This window comes from Drosophila elegans, unplaced genomic scaffold (genome assembly GCF_018152505.1).
Source record: "Drosophila elegans isolate 14027-0461.03 unplaced genomic scaffold, ASM1815250v1 contig_476, whole genome shotgun sequence".
Lineage (NCBI taxonomy): Eukaryota > Metazoa > Arthropoda > Insecta > Diptera > Drosophilidae > Drosophila > Drosophila elegans.
The window spans coordinates 21168606-21182131 of NW_024545863.1; the positions used below are offsets into that span (position 1 = coordinate 21168606).

At 39.3% G+C, this 13526-nt stretch overlaps 2 protein-coding genes across 2 annotated transcripts in view; one reads left to right on the forward strand and one right to left on the reverse strand.

Moving 5' to 3' along the window:
* The window catches only part of LOC108147209 (ABC transporter G family member 20), a 49170-nt gene that overhangs the window by 15091 nt on the left and 20553 nt on the right, over positions 1-13526 (reverse strand). Inside the window, exon 3 of the mRNA XM_017273567.2 lies at positions 73-232. Coding sequence (XP_017129056.1) covers positions 73-232 — 160 coding nt within the window. The remainder of the gene's footprint in view (positions 1-72; positions 233-13526) is intronic.
* LOC108147210 (protein phosphatase 1B) lies at positions 4305-5568 on the forward strand. Its single transcript, XM_017273568.2, has one exon. The coding sequence runs from the start codon at positions 4412-4414 to the stop codon at positions 5513-5515; it is 1104 nt and encodes a 367-aa protein (XP_017129057.1). The 5' UTR covers positions 4305-4411; the 3' UTR covers positions 5516-5568.

Genomic DNA, 13526 nt, shown 5'->3' on the forward strand with positions numbered 1-13526 from the left:
GCATGAAAAATTCAGGGACTGGCAGGTGAATGAAAATGGAAGGCAAGCGCAGCTCGGCCGAGGCCAACTCACCTGTGGCATATAGCCAATCCGGGGTCCCGGCACACCGGATCCACGGGATCCGGGTCGTCCGCCGAGCACCCAAATCTCGCCAGAATTGAGGCGACGTCGTCCGACGATGCAGCTGAGCAGCGTTGTTTTCCCGCATCCAGAGGCGCCCAGGAGCCCGTATCTGCAATTGCACACGGTTAGTTGGACTTAAGGACATTTTCATAATGGAACATATATTCGAGCGCGAAGGCGTACATGCAGGTGCGGTTCAGCTTAAATAAAAACCAACAGAATCCCGAAGAATTTCAAAACTGAGTGTGCCACCCATTTTGGTTGATTGGTTTTAAATGCTTGAAAAAATAACTAAAATTAAACCTTACTTTAATGCTTTGATATTTAATATATTTAAGAGATATGGTTCTTAATACGATTAAAATATAGAGAAAAATGAAGCGGTCATTTTAAATGAATTAAATATTGAAATTCTGTTTTAAAAATGTATATTAAGTTACTTATACAAACTATAATAAGTTAAAGTTGTTTTTTAATTATTTAAATTATTAATTATACTGTATTCAATAATATGGAGTTCAACTTCTAATTCAAAAACAAGTCGATGGAAAGGAATTTGTTTTATTCGCTATGAGTCAATAATTTAAGACAAAAGTATTTAAAAACCCCGTAGCCTCACTACAACAAAACATTTTTTGAAAACCGATCTTTTGTTTTTTTTGGTTGTTAAATTCCCGATCATTTCTCTTCCAAAGTACAATCTCTTGGGATTCTTCTGGTTAAATTTTTTTGGTTTTTAACGAAGAGTAATTACAAGTAAATCCGTTAAAATTCGGACTGCAAAAGGGGCTAGTCTATGGAAAAATTCAGGTGCCATGGCAGCTGCATTTAAGTTGGGCCCAAAAGGAGGCCAGAACACTGCTGGCCAGATAGTCGGATATTTTCGGGCAAGGAGTCGTCTGTGTGCATGCTGCACAAATATTTTAAGCACTCTCACAAAGACTTGACGGCAGGTGCACTCACCCATACAAATACACGTACACACTCTCACACACACACACACACAGATGCACACAACGAGGATGAAAAGCATCAGGTGAAAAATCAACTGTGAATAGTTTTGCAAAAATATTCAGGCGCAAAAAGTTTCATTGCTCGGTGTGCCCTCTTAGTGCCAAACTAACCCCACATCCAGTTTTCCATCCGCTTTTCCACCCCATTTTTCAGCCCCATACCACCACCTACACTATCTTCATGTTCAGGTTCAGGTCGCTGCGGTATGTGCGCCGCTTATCTCGTGTGTGGAGGAGCTGTTGCAAAATATATTTAGGGAATGTTTAGCACAGCTTAGCGCGCCAGTCAGCCTCCGCCCACCGCCCACTGCCCACTTACCACCCCCCACAGAAGCACCACCCTAAACAACCATCCCCTAGGTTGGCGTATTTTTTATTACGTGCGCAGCGCTCGAGTTTAGAAAATTGTTGGTCTGGCAGTTGGCAGTTGGATGGCGCAGGGGTCAGGGGTCGAGCGGTACGGGGGTCGCGGTTTGATGTCGTTTTAGGTTGGAGTGTGCGGGTGTGCAGGTGTGCAGGTGTGTGCTTAGCCATGAATAACATGCAGGTCGATTACAGGCGGGGAAAGAGAGCGGCACACTCGTATAAGCCAAAGCAAAAGCCAAAGGGGTAAATAAAAGCGCACAGCTCTGCTCTGGTCCAGCTTAAGGACACCCGAGTTGAAAAAACAAACCTCGGCTGGGACAATAAAGCCAGATATGATTAAACTCTTCACTAAACTGAAGCGCTTAGATAAAACTAACTGAAAGTATATAAACTTCGGTTACATGAGCTTTGAAAATGAAAACGAAAATGGGCCTCGTTTCATAAATTCTTGTGTAAGTGGGATAAGAAAAGCAAAAATAATTTGATTTAACTTAAAATCCCTTTTGATTTAAAAAAAAAATCTACATAAATTCGTCAAAATTATTCATATGAAAGAAGTTCCTTGTTTAACGAATTTATTATAGCAAAAACAATAAAATGAGTTATATCTAGGCTGTAAAAATAAAGAAAACATAAGTTTATATGTACACGTATAACGTGTTCATTTGAAGTCATTTCAATTCACCCTTGTTTCAGCGATATTTTCACTGTGTTGCATTCACAAGGCAATTCAATATCCCCGCCCAGTTTTATTTCAGTTTCCTGTGGCAAATTCCGCTGCTTTAGCTGGCATTTGCATGCAACTGCCTCTTTGCATATCACATAGCATAAATCCAATGCCATAAAGCGTTAAATGGGCGAGTGTCGTGTTAGAAGAGGTCGCTGCCGTAAAACTTTGCAGGGACTCTAAAGCAGACGCTGAAAAACATTCCAAGTCACAAATTACCAACATTTACCTGCGGCGTGCGCATATTTTAGCCCCTTAGTAAGCCCTGTTTTTGTCCACCTTCGTTTCGGTTTTTGCCCGCAGGAAAACAATGCAAACAATAAGCAGCGATGCAGACGTCGACGTTAACGTTAACGTTGACGACCCGAGTTGATGTTGATGTTGATATTTCAACCCATTAACCTTTTTTTCTTTTTTGCTGCAACGGCATTTAGTCTGAGCTTGATGCATTCCGCAACTCATTCCTGGTTGGTCGTGATTGATGATTTGCACGTGGAATTGTGTGTGCAAATAGGTCGCGTGGCATGCATTTCGGTGGGAATGAATTATGCGCTAATTAATAGCCGTCTGTCGTTGCCAATTCGCGTGATTTGCAAGGATCATTAAGTTCATATTTGATTTTAAACGGGATTTGTCTACACGTCAGTATGTCCTTCAATTAAATATTGGCTTATATGACAAACTATACATTGAACACTTGAAGTACCATTTCCTGAAAATGCATTTTATGTCAAATTTATATGTACTGATTTTCTGAATTTAAACTAAACATGCCTGCAGACGACAAGATGCCGATGAGTTGAGTTCGAGCCTTTGACGAGAGTGGTCCTAAGCCGTTTACAAAGAAGACAAAAAGACGAAAGGGTATTCCAATTTGCTTAAGTGTATTCTTATATATTGTATTTAACCGAACTAAACAATATAGCATTCTTTAAATAATTAAACAAAATCCCACAAAGATGTAACTAAAAGATACATACATAAGAACACTTGAAATACCTAATTCCATAAGTAAAGGTATTTAAGTTGAAAATAGGCTTTAGAAACTCATGAGCTTTTCGTCAAGCAACCATATCGCATTACCTTTGTACGCATTTTTGCCATGACACATTGACGAGTGCACCGGAAAATTAGGAAGAGAAGTTGAGATGGGGCGCCCTGAAACTTTGCACTTGACTTCAACAATTAGTTTGTGTCCTCCCCCAACCAATCTCTCCAGAGTTTCACCCCGTTCCGCACCTTCTGCCTTCCCGATTTCATTAGCAGGTGTAGTTGTTGCTAAGCAGCGAGTCACAGGCAATTACAGGGGCGGTAATGCGTATTTAATTAACAAGCTTACTTAGTAGTTTTCCATGGAAAATTTAGCTCATTGTTTGGCAGAATGCGACCGACGACTGCTCGCAGTGTCGGTGTCGGGGGAGCGAACTAACTGACGTTTAGACTTTCAACGAGTCAGTACCAATCCCCGATCCCTAGCTGCCTATTTGCCTGTCCAATTAAACGGTAAACTTTTCTTATGGCCATTCAATTCCCACACCGAGCTGTTCCATTATTTGGTAGTTCAGCGTCCAAGGATGCTTGTAATCCAAAGTTTCGTGTACTCGAGGTGGTAGTCATCCTCAAGCCTGAGCCATGAGTGAATGGGGGATCTTTTGTGGGTTAATGGACTCGATGCTAATTGAATTGTCATCGATTAATTGAGGCTTGCCAAAGATTCTTGAAATGTGCCGAAGCAATAAACTCCACTCGCCAGGACGAATGAATGTTCGATGCTTCAGGAAACAAGAGGAGCTTACACTGGGAAAAAATTTAGCTTGAAAAGTTCCTGAGCCGATGAGAAATTTTGTATAATGTTCATAATAAAGATTATGTTTGTTGAACTAAATAATTAAGCTTAAGTAAATATGCCAATTAAGATGGCTTTATAAAAAAAACTGAAAATACAATTAATGCAACATCATTTTAATGTCTTTAATGAAGATCTTGTTGGTTTTTTGTATAAGTCAAGAATTCTTCCCAATAGTTTTAACCAAAAAGTCATTATAAATATTCTTTAAATATTTTTCATTTACTTCAATTGTAAGTAGGGCATGCTAATAACTTCAATCCCTGAATCAGGTAGCTTCCGAAAAACATATTATACACTCTTACAAATTTAGAGTGGCGTCGGTTGAATCATAAAATGGGTGGCTTTTTGGAGAAACCTGAGACCAGTAAACAAGTTAGTGAGGATAATGGAAATGGACTTCGCTATTGCGTGACTTCCATGCAAGGCTGGCGATTAGAAATGGAAGACGCCCACGCGGCTGTTTGTGGGCTAAAAGAACCTTTTGCGGAATGGTCGTATTTTGGAGTTTTCGATGGTCATGCTGGCAATCGAATAGCACTGCATTGTGCCGAGCACCTAATGGATTCTATAGTGCAAACCGAGGATTTTTCCATGTTAAGATTTGAGGCTGGGATTAAAGAAGGTTTTCTGCAGCTGGATGAGGACATGAGGAAGTTATTTCAGGACAAGCCCGGTGGATCGACGGCCATCTGTGTTTTTGTGTCGCCAGAGAAGATCTATTTGGCCAACTGCGGCGATTCGCGGGCTGTAGTGGTGCGAAATGGACAGGCTGTGATCAGCACCAGTGATCATAAGCCGTATTATCCGAAGGAGATGGAACGCATTCAAAATGCCGGTGGACACGTAATGGTAAAACGGGTGAACGGCACCTTGGCAGTTTCACGTGCTTTGGGGGACTTTGAGTTTAAGAACGATAATTCTAAGTCGTCCGTCGATCAGTTGGTGTCGCCAGAGCCAGACATTACAGTTTGCCAGCGTAGCGAGAGTGATGAATTCTTAGTAATGGCCTGCGATGGCATTTGGGACGTGATGGACAGCTCGGAAGTGTGTGAGTTCATTGCCTCGCGTCTTTTCGTGACCGACGACCTGCCGATGATTGTCAACAGTGTTCTGGACATTTGTCTGCACAAGGGCAGCAGGGATAACATGACACTGCTCCTTTTACTTTTGCCGGGTGCACCGACAATCAGCAAGGATGCCGTTAAGGCCGAAATAAATCTCGACAAGACCATTGCTAGACTAACGAGGCAGGTCATTGAAAAGCACGAAGTAACCGACTTTGAAGTTCTTATTCTTCTTATGCAAAGAATGGCCGCTAAAATACCGAATCTACCCCCGGGCGGTGGTATTTATGCTAAATATAATATTATTGAGGAAGTTTTTCATGAGAAATATCCGGATGCACCATCTGAAACCTTCGATTACTTTAATATGTAATATATGTGTTTTCTTTTTAAAAGGAAAATAAAGAAAAATGCTAAATTGCAAAACGTGATTTTTTAGATAAATCATTTGCATAGTTGTACAGTTTTTTTCCAGTTTACTCTTCATTTCATTAACTTCTTCAACGGTGCTCGTCCTTCTTTGTTGGACTGCGCACTATGTAGCAGCAGCTGTGCGTTATGGCCATCCGATTGCCAACTTCTGCTTCGTCAAAAACAATGGCACAACAAGGCGTATGCTTAATTTTTTCAATTAGATACAGACGCACGCACAATGCATACGCAATGCCTGTGGCCCGCAGAGCAATCAAACTCATAAAACTCAGACTCAGGCAAAGTATCAGATTCGGCATCGGACCTTTATCCTGCTTGCCTGCCTGGTAATAATTAAAATTTGCCTGCCACAAAGGATAAGCCCCAAAAGACAAAGTGAAGGAGTGCCACAGAGGAGCCGAAATGAAAAGTTATGAACTACAGCTCGGGCAGTTACTGGTCCAGTCCAGTCCAGTCCAGTCCAGTCCAGTCCACTGCAGTTCAGTCCACTCCACAAAATCCACACCCATGTACAGTACGTGCCACAACACACAACACTTGACCAAAGCAGTTGCAACAGTCATAACAATGACTGCTCCTCCACTGTACTGCTTTGCGCCCCCCAAACAGCAGCTGTCCATTTTAATTTTCCAGCTTGTGTAAATAATTTAAACAATTCCATGTCCAGTCCGACAGGAATAAGGCAAAAAGAAGTGCCGAGCGGAAGAGGAAAGTGCTTGGTTATTATTTGTTACCTCGACTCCCGTCCAGACTTGGCCTATTACTTGCGGTTGCCGACTCAGCAATTGTTTTGCCTTCTGTGTTCCTTCCTATTTCCTTTTTTTGCTTTTTCGTCTTCTAACCAAATATTTTCGCTATTCAAGTGAACCCGGTTAAAGGTAGTACACATGCAAAATAAGTCTCTGAATGTGCTCTGGGCGATTGAAAAATTAGTTTAGTTCTCTGACATATATTTTTCCCTTTAAAAAATAAATTTGCATTACAAGATCTTTAGTTGTCAAGACAACTTTCATAAATTAATTTTCAAAAAATCAGCAGCCGTATTTTTTAAGTGTAGAGTGCGAGTGCGAGTACGGCATGAGGAAACAAATGCAAACAATAACATGTGGCCCCGGCTCCTCCGGGTCTCCAGCATCCTGGGCATTCGGCTTGCTATCTGCTTCTGAGAAGAACTTTCACCCTGGCTGGATGCACTCATGTCCAGTTTGTTTGCTTACTCTGTCTGGCAGCGTGTCTGTTGCATATCAGTGACCAGCATATCGTTATTTTACTATAATTTAGACAATTTCCAGCAGGCCCCGCCCTCGCAGGCTCTCGCATATTCAAAGCGTTTCTCTTTCGTTTCGGGTTTCTGCACTAGCTTTTGGCATTTTAATCAACTTTTCTTGGGGGAACAAGAATTGCTTATTAAATGCCGAAATCAGAGAGATTTTGTTCTAACTTCTGACTGTCTGGCCCTTTGGTTTATGGAACTTTTGGCAAATATTTGACTTTGGTTTCGAAGCCGCTCGACAACATTTGGAACATTTTTCTATTTGCTTCGTTAACCGCACACGAATAAAAGTAGTCTCCCTGCGACTGAATGTTTGCGAAAACTTTGTTTGCCGCCCGTCGCTGGCCATAATGCTAAACTTTCTTGCGCTCGATGCCATTTTTTTTCTGTTTCTCGGACTCTTTTATTTCATTCCTTTTGTCAAATGCAGACCAAACCAATTACAAAATCCACACAGCCAACGCCAGGGCTGCAACTGAACTGGGCCAACCGAGGGGAGAGCAAAGTTTGGCTTGCAAACAATTGCAATTTATTAAGCCAAGAGCCAACAAAGCGCAAACAATGTCCGTGTCCATGTGGCCAGCATAATTAAAAGTAAGTTCAATGCGCTGCCACAGACAACGGACAAAATCTCGAGTAGAGATGAGCAAAGAAATTACAAATATTTGCAATTTAATTTGCATTCAAACACAATTTTTGCAAGAGATAATATAGTTAAGGAAGTAATAAAATTTATTTAGTTTGCATCAGAGACCAGAAACGTATAAGGTTTGCATTGGGGTCAGATTGAAGAAGTGGAAAACACTAAGAAAATGTTATAAGGAAAATATATAAAATAATAAGTGTTGCAATAAATACTAAGGCACTCAGCATATTTGCACTTTTTTATTAAGTAGTAGTTTTTTGTTAATTTTAACTACTATCTAAAAATAAAATAAATATAGTGCAGCTGCTATAATTTCTGTTCAAAAAAAAGTAACATTAATTTTACCTCGAGAACAAATCTTTTTATTTGTATCAAATCATTTCCTATTTTTATACCCTTGCAGAGGGTATTATAATTTCAGTCAGAAGTTTGCAACGCAGTGAAGGAGACATCTCCGACCCTATAAAGTATATATATTCTTGATCAGCATAATTAGGAGAGTCGATCTAGCCATGTCCGTCTGTCCGACTGTCCGTCTGTCCGTCCGTTTCTACGCAAACTAGTCTCTCAGTTTTAAAGCTATCTGCATGAAACTTTCCCAAAAGTTGTCTTTCTATTGCAGGTAGTATATAAGTCGGAACGAGCAGGATCGGACGACTATAGCATATAGCTTCCATAGGAACAATCGGAAAAATAAATTTTAAACAATTTTAACTTTGGTGTTTTTTAATTCTTTTGTTGGTTCTTCGAGATATAGTAATAGTTAAATATATTAGAATTACGGTTCAAATTTCATCAAAATCGGACGACTATAGCATATAGCTCCCATAGGAACAATCATAAAAAAATTATAACTTTGGTGTTTTTAATTCTTTTTTTAGTTCTTTGAGATATAGTTAAAATTTCAGAATTACGGTTTAAATTTTATCAAAATCGGACGACTATAGCATATAGCTCCCATAGGAACAATCGTATAGCTGCCATAGGAACTATCGAATAATTTAGCTGCAAATCATTATAGCTTCAATGTTTTTAAACATACACGCAAGGAAATCATAATTTTAACGTTTTCAAGAGTATTTAGTTTTTGAAATGGCTGCAAGGGTATATGAACTTCGGCTTGCCGAAGTTTGCTTGCTTTCTTGTTTCACATAGAATTTTTTTCCGCACCTCACATTGACCTGTCTGCATCGCTCATACGCCCCAGTGTACGAACTTATTATGCACCACAGCACATGCAAGTTGTAATTATGTTGCAATAAGTTCCAGAGTTCGAAGTCCGAGCTTCGCTAATGCGCTGCTTACAAATATGTGATCCGGCACTTCAATTGCGAGCCCCAAGAGGAGAAAATGTAGACGAAGGAAGGTCTAAACAATGGGGATACTGATTAGTTGTGAATTTACTGCTGATTAAGATGCTTTTTAGAAGAATTCTGGACGAATTAACTTTTCCACAAACTTTTCCTGTCTGTATCAGTGAGCTTTGAGCTTGTGTTTCCACTAACTTTCCGTTGAATTGGCAGTTTATGAAAAATTTAAGGACAGACATTATTTTTGCCTTAAGAGGCAACTCCACTTAAATTATATCAAATATACGTTAGTCAACCGGAAGCACTAAACACGTTTGAAAGTTAACAAACAAGCGAAAATATATAAACTGCTGAATTAGTAACTTTCAATTCGACTTAGCTTAATAAACCACTTTATTATCCCAAAATAAACTGGAATTACCTAATTTTGTTCTTTAAATTGTTTCGACTTTGCAAATATATATATATTATATTCGATTTAAAAGAATGCATGGTCTGTAAATAACATTTATAAAAAGTCGGCTTATCATAGGCATTCATAATTTCCCCTGAATATGTTTGACAATAAAAAAATAAATTAAAACAATAAATTTATGACAGTGTTTTTTATACATTTTGTTTTTTCTGATCAATAAAATTTAATTTATTATCTAATTAAACACACATTAAATAGTCACCTCTAAACATATTTCAAGTAAACTTTATTGTTAATTCTGGCCGGCTATTTTTAAAATTGAATCAATTCAACCCACTTAGATACAGTATGTGTTTTTTGTCCTTCCTTTTTAGTTTACAAAACGAAATCAGAGTGTAGGACTTTTGTTTAGCCATTTGTTTACAAGCTAAATAAAATCATGATAATGGAGCGTGAATCAACAAAATCAGCTGAGAGACAAATTGCAGCGAACACGCAGTGCAGCTTCAAACATCGGTTGTATCTGTATACATATGCCAATTACTGTTTTTTGATGTCGTAAGCCTCGATTCGGTGCTGGTCTATTGACAAGCTAAACGGATTCGAGTTTGTATGTAGGTATTTATTTAAATTTATCGCATTGAGCTGTGCGTGTGGATGCGAAACCAATTGGAAAATTCGCCTGCAATTTGGCGACGTAGATTCCATGTAATTAACAATTTAGCGATTGCAATGGCAGCCATTTTGTCAGGGGTGCATAACAATGAGGGAATAAAATGCATTCGCTAAATAATGCAAATTCAGTTTTGACGCACATAATTCCATTTTAATGGAAATTTTCTACTTAGCAATGCCATGTGTTGTTATTGTTCGTTTTTTTTTGCGTCTGGCCTGAGGCGGTGCAGCATATAAATAAAGGTGCTGGCCAACGTAATTTAATTGCTTATTCTGCTATTATGGCCGTGCAGGCTTCTGTAGTTTCGCATTTATGCAATATTTCTGCCGGAAGTTGCGCATACGCCGTGTTGAAGGAAGGTCAACCGAAAAAGCAAAAACGCCGCCAGTTATGCACCGTTATGTGGGGGAAAGCATTCTAATGGTGGCGCAAGAAGCCAGCTAGTTAAAGTTCCAGCCTGCCCGACAGTACGTGTCACCTGCATTATTTTATTTGCCACGCTGTTATACTTTAAATATTTATTACACCCCTGTTCGTTGTAAATTTTCGGGTACGGTAATCCTTTTGGCATAAGCCCCAACTTATCAGAGGACCCAAGGTATGGCACAACCTGATTTATACACGAAGCCGACTTACAGGGGAAAAAGGGCATACAAAACAGACAGCCACTATGTGTGTGCCTGACCAGCGGAGCTTTGACCGAGTTTTGACCGAGCTCTACATCAAGGAAAATGGTTTCAAATTACTGGTTAAAAAAATGAATATTATATTATTATTTTGTTCTGTACAGCAAGATTAAGTGTTCTAAATTCCCCAGGTTAACTTAATTCTCAATTGACGTTAAAAAAATTAAATATATTTATTTTTACAGGTAGAACTGTTTATAGATTTTGTCTAGGATTCTTTTAATATTTTCAATGATAAAAAATATCCCTATTGAGGTCTCTAAGAATGTGCTATGATACACTTAAAATTTATTATATTTATAAGATAAGTATTAAGAAAATAATTGGTTTTCATATTTCAATATTTCGTAATCTTTGTTACTTGTGCAATGTTCTTATATGAGTCATTTTTAGTGAGGGAACGCTTAACTTATTAAATGCGCACACTCCGCTTTAATTACTCACACACATAACTGCGTGTGCATGTGTAAGTTGCTAATTGCGGGTCCACACACACACACACACACATGCCAGCCGAGCACAATTTTAATGCGCACTTCCGTTTCCGCTGTAATGCCTGCGGTATAGTTTATTTTTATAACCCGCAACGCGGGACTTCCACTGCCTCCACTGCCTCCTTTTGCGGTGCGTAATTGTTAATTTTCAACAGCGCACACTATGCCGCAACGAACGACTCACTGAATGACTGACTGCCTGAAGGACTGACTGATGGATGCATCGGTTTCACAAGAAAGGAAGCCTGACATTTTGATATTGCTGTGCACAGCAAATTACCAGCATTTTAAGTGCGTGGCTGCAAAGAGGAAAAGCGTTAACACGAGTAAACATTGACAGTGGCCGACCATTCCAATTGCAACCGCAGCCAACACGGAAAAAAGCTAAGAAATTCTGATACTGTTCGGTAAAATATTTATATTCTTAAAACTTCTTAAGATGGTGCTGTTAAATATGCTATGATTTTTGTATTAGCAGTTCCAGTTTTTCCAAATAATTATAAACCATATGGACTAGTTTTATAAGAGTGCAATATTCGGGTTATAAATTCAGAGAAAGACATTACAAATTTTCATGTTAATCAAATTCCTGTTTAAAGAATACACCTTTTATAGTTCAATTTATTATTTCAAAATAAAACGACTTAAGCCACCGAAATTCCTCTCGGTGCACATGAATAATCTGGAAAAAAAGGTCGAGGGAGTGTGGAAAGCCAAGAATGAAGCGCAGCTTAAGCAAATTAAGCGCAAAATCACAGCACTGACAGCAAATGGATGGGCAAACAGAAGCCAGGGAGGCCGCATCAGATCTCCAGATTGAGACTGAAGGGCATTATGCAATTATTTAAACATTGCCAGAGTAACAGCAACAGCGGCTACTGGGCTTAAGCAAATTGAATTCGTCGCATTCTCCTAATTGCGGCCAACACTCAAATGCCGCGTCCTGCCCAGGATACGCCTGAACGTCTGAGTCCTCTGCCCCCGCCACCCGAAATTCGTTTCATTTCTGGATAATTGCTGCTTGAATTTCAATTCGAACAGAGGCGGGCTGCAGGGGCGCTGCCTTAAAACGCTGCTGAATGTTCTCGGTTATCCTGCACTTGTCACGGCCTCAATTCAAATTGAATTTCCAACCAACCAAATTGGGGCGAAAGCCGCCGGGAAGATGTTCTAGCGTTGGATTTCAATTCGACTTGGGTAACAATAAAGAGGTAATAGGAATTTTGAGACGGTTTATTCTACCCCCTTTTTAAATATAATATATAATATAAAAATGCTTTGAAGTCTTCAGCATTTAAACTTAAGAATACTTCGCTTTAAAGTCATCAGTATTGAATCTTAAGACGACTTCATAAGGCATTTAAATGCATGGCACAATTAATTATACATTTTGTTTGCTTCAATTAATTTTTTTTTTTAAAGTTCCCTTTTTTTTACAAATGATAAACAACTAAAAAAAAAAACTTACGTTAATGCTATCATTCTTATAAAAATAAAACAATTAGTAAAGGCAAAGTTATTCTTTATAGTTTAGTTTATTAAGCAACAATATTTAAGATATTATTTAATACCATTCAAACCGCAAAGGAGCTGCAGAGCTCCATGGCAGGGAAATATATTCTTAAAATTAACATTTTACCTCCGGGCAGAACTAATTTTCTATGCCACTTAACCAAGGGGGAATTCGATGATGGCTCTGGTGTTCGACGGCGTTTTGGCTTCTGGCATGACCAGCACTTCAGTCCTCTTTCAATCAATTAATTATTGTTTTATGCCGCTTTCAATCCTTCAAACGGATGAAACGGTGGGACAGAGCAGGAAGAGAGCTCCTCGTGTCCTTAGGTGAAGGCAAAAACCAAAGCGAAATGGACGCATACTTTACAATTAATTTGCCATTACGCCGGAGTCTTGGGGCAAGAGAGCAGTGGACAGCCCTCTGCCATTTTTAATCGATTTTCATTACGGACTCGTTGGTCTTGTCTGCCTTTTTCGTCTTGCCGTCACTCACTTGACGCTTCAATTGGCCTCCTCTAAATGGGCAAACCAACTCTCGACGCGGCCGCATGTCCTTCCCATCAGTCCTCGCCCACCGTTGGATGCCTAATTTGACTAATAAGCTGGCCATTGCAACGGCTGTTGAACTTCCGGCGCGACGGGGATGTGGCCGGGATGGTTGAGCCCTCGGCCACTTTCGGTAATTATATGCCAAAACAATTCAGCGGAGTCGACGCGGCAGTTGGCCTTCACACCCAAAAAAATCGGTAGGCATTTATTGGCTTTTAATGACTTAAGATTCCTTCACTTAAAATAAATAATGTTATCCTAATGGTTATGTGGCATAAAAAGTAAAATAAATAAAAGAGGCTATCATAGTTTTTTAAAATTAAAAGTAAATCTTCCCTTAAATGTACAAAATGTCTATTTCAACATTTCAAAAAGCAATCGACTAATA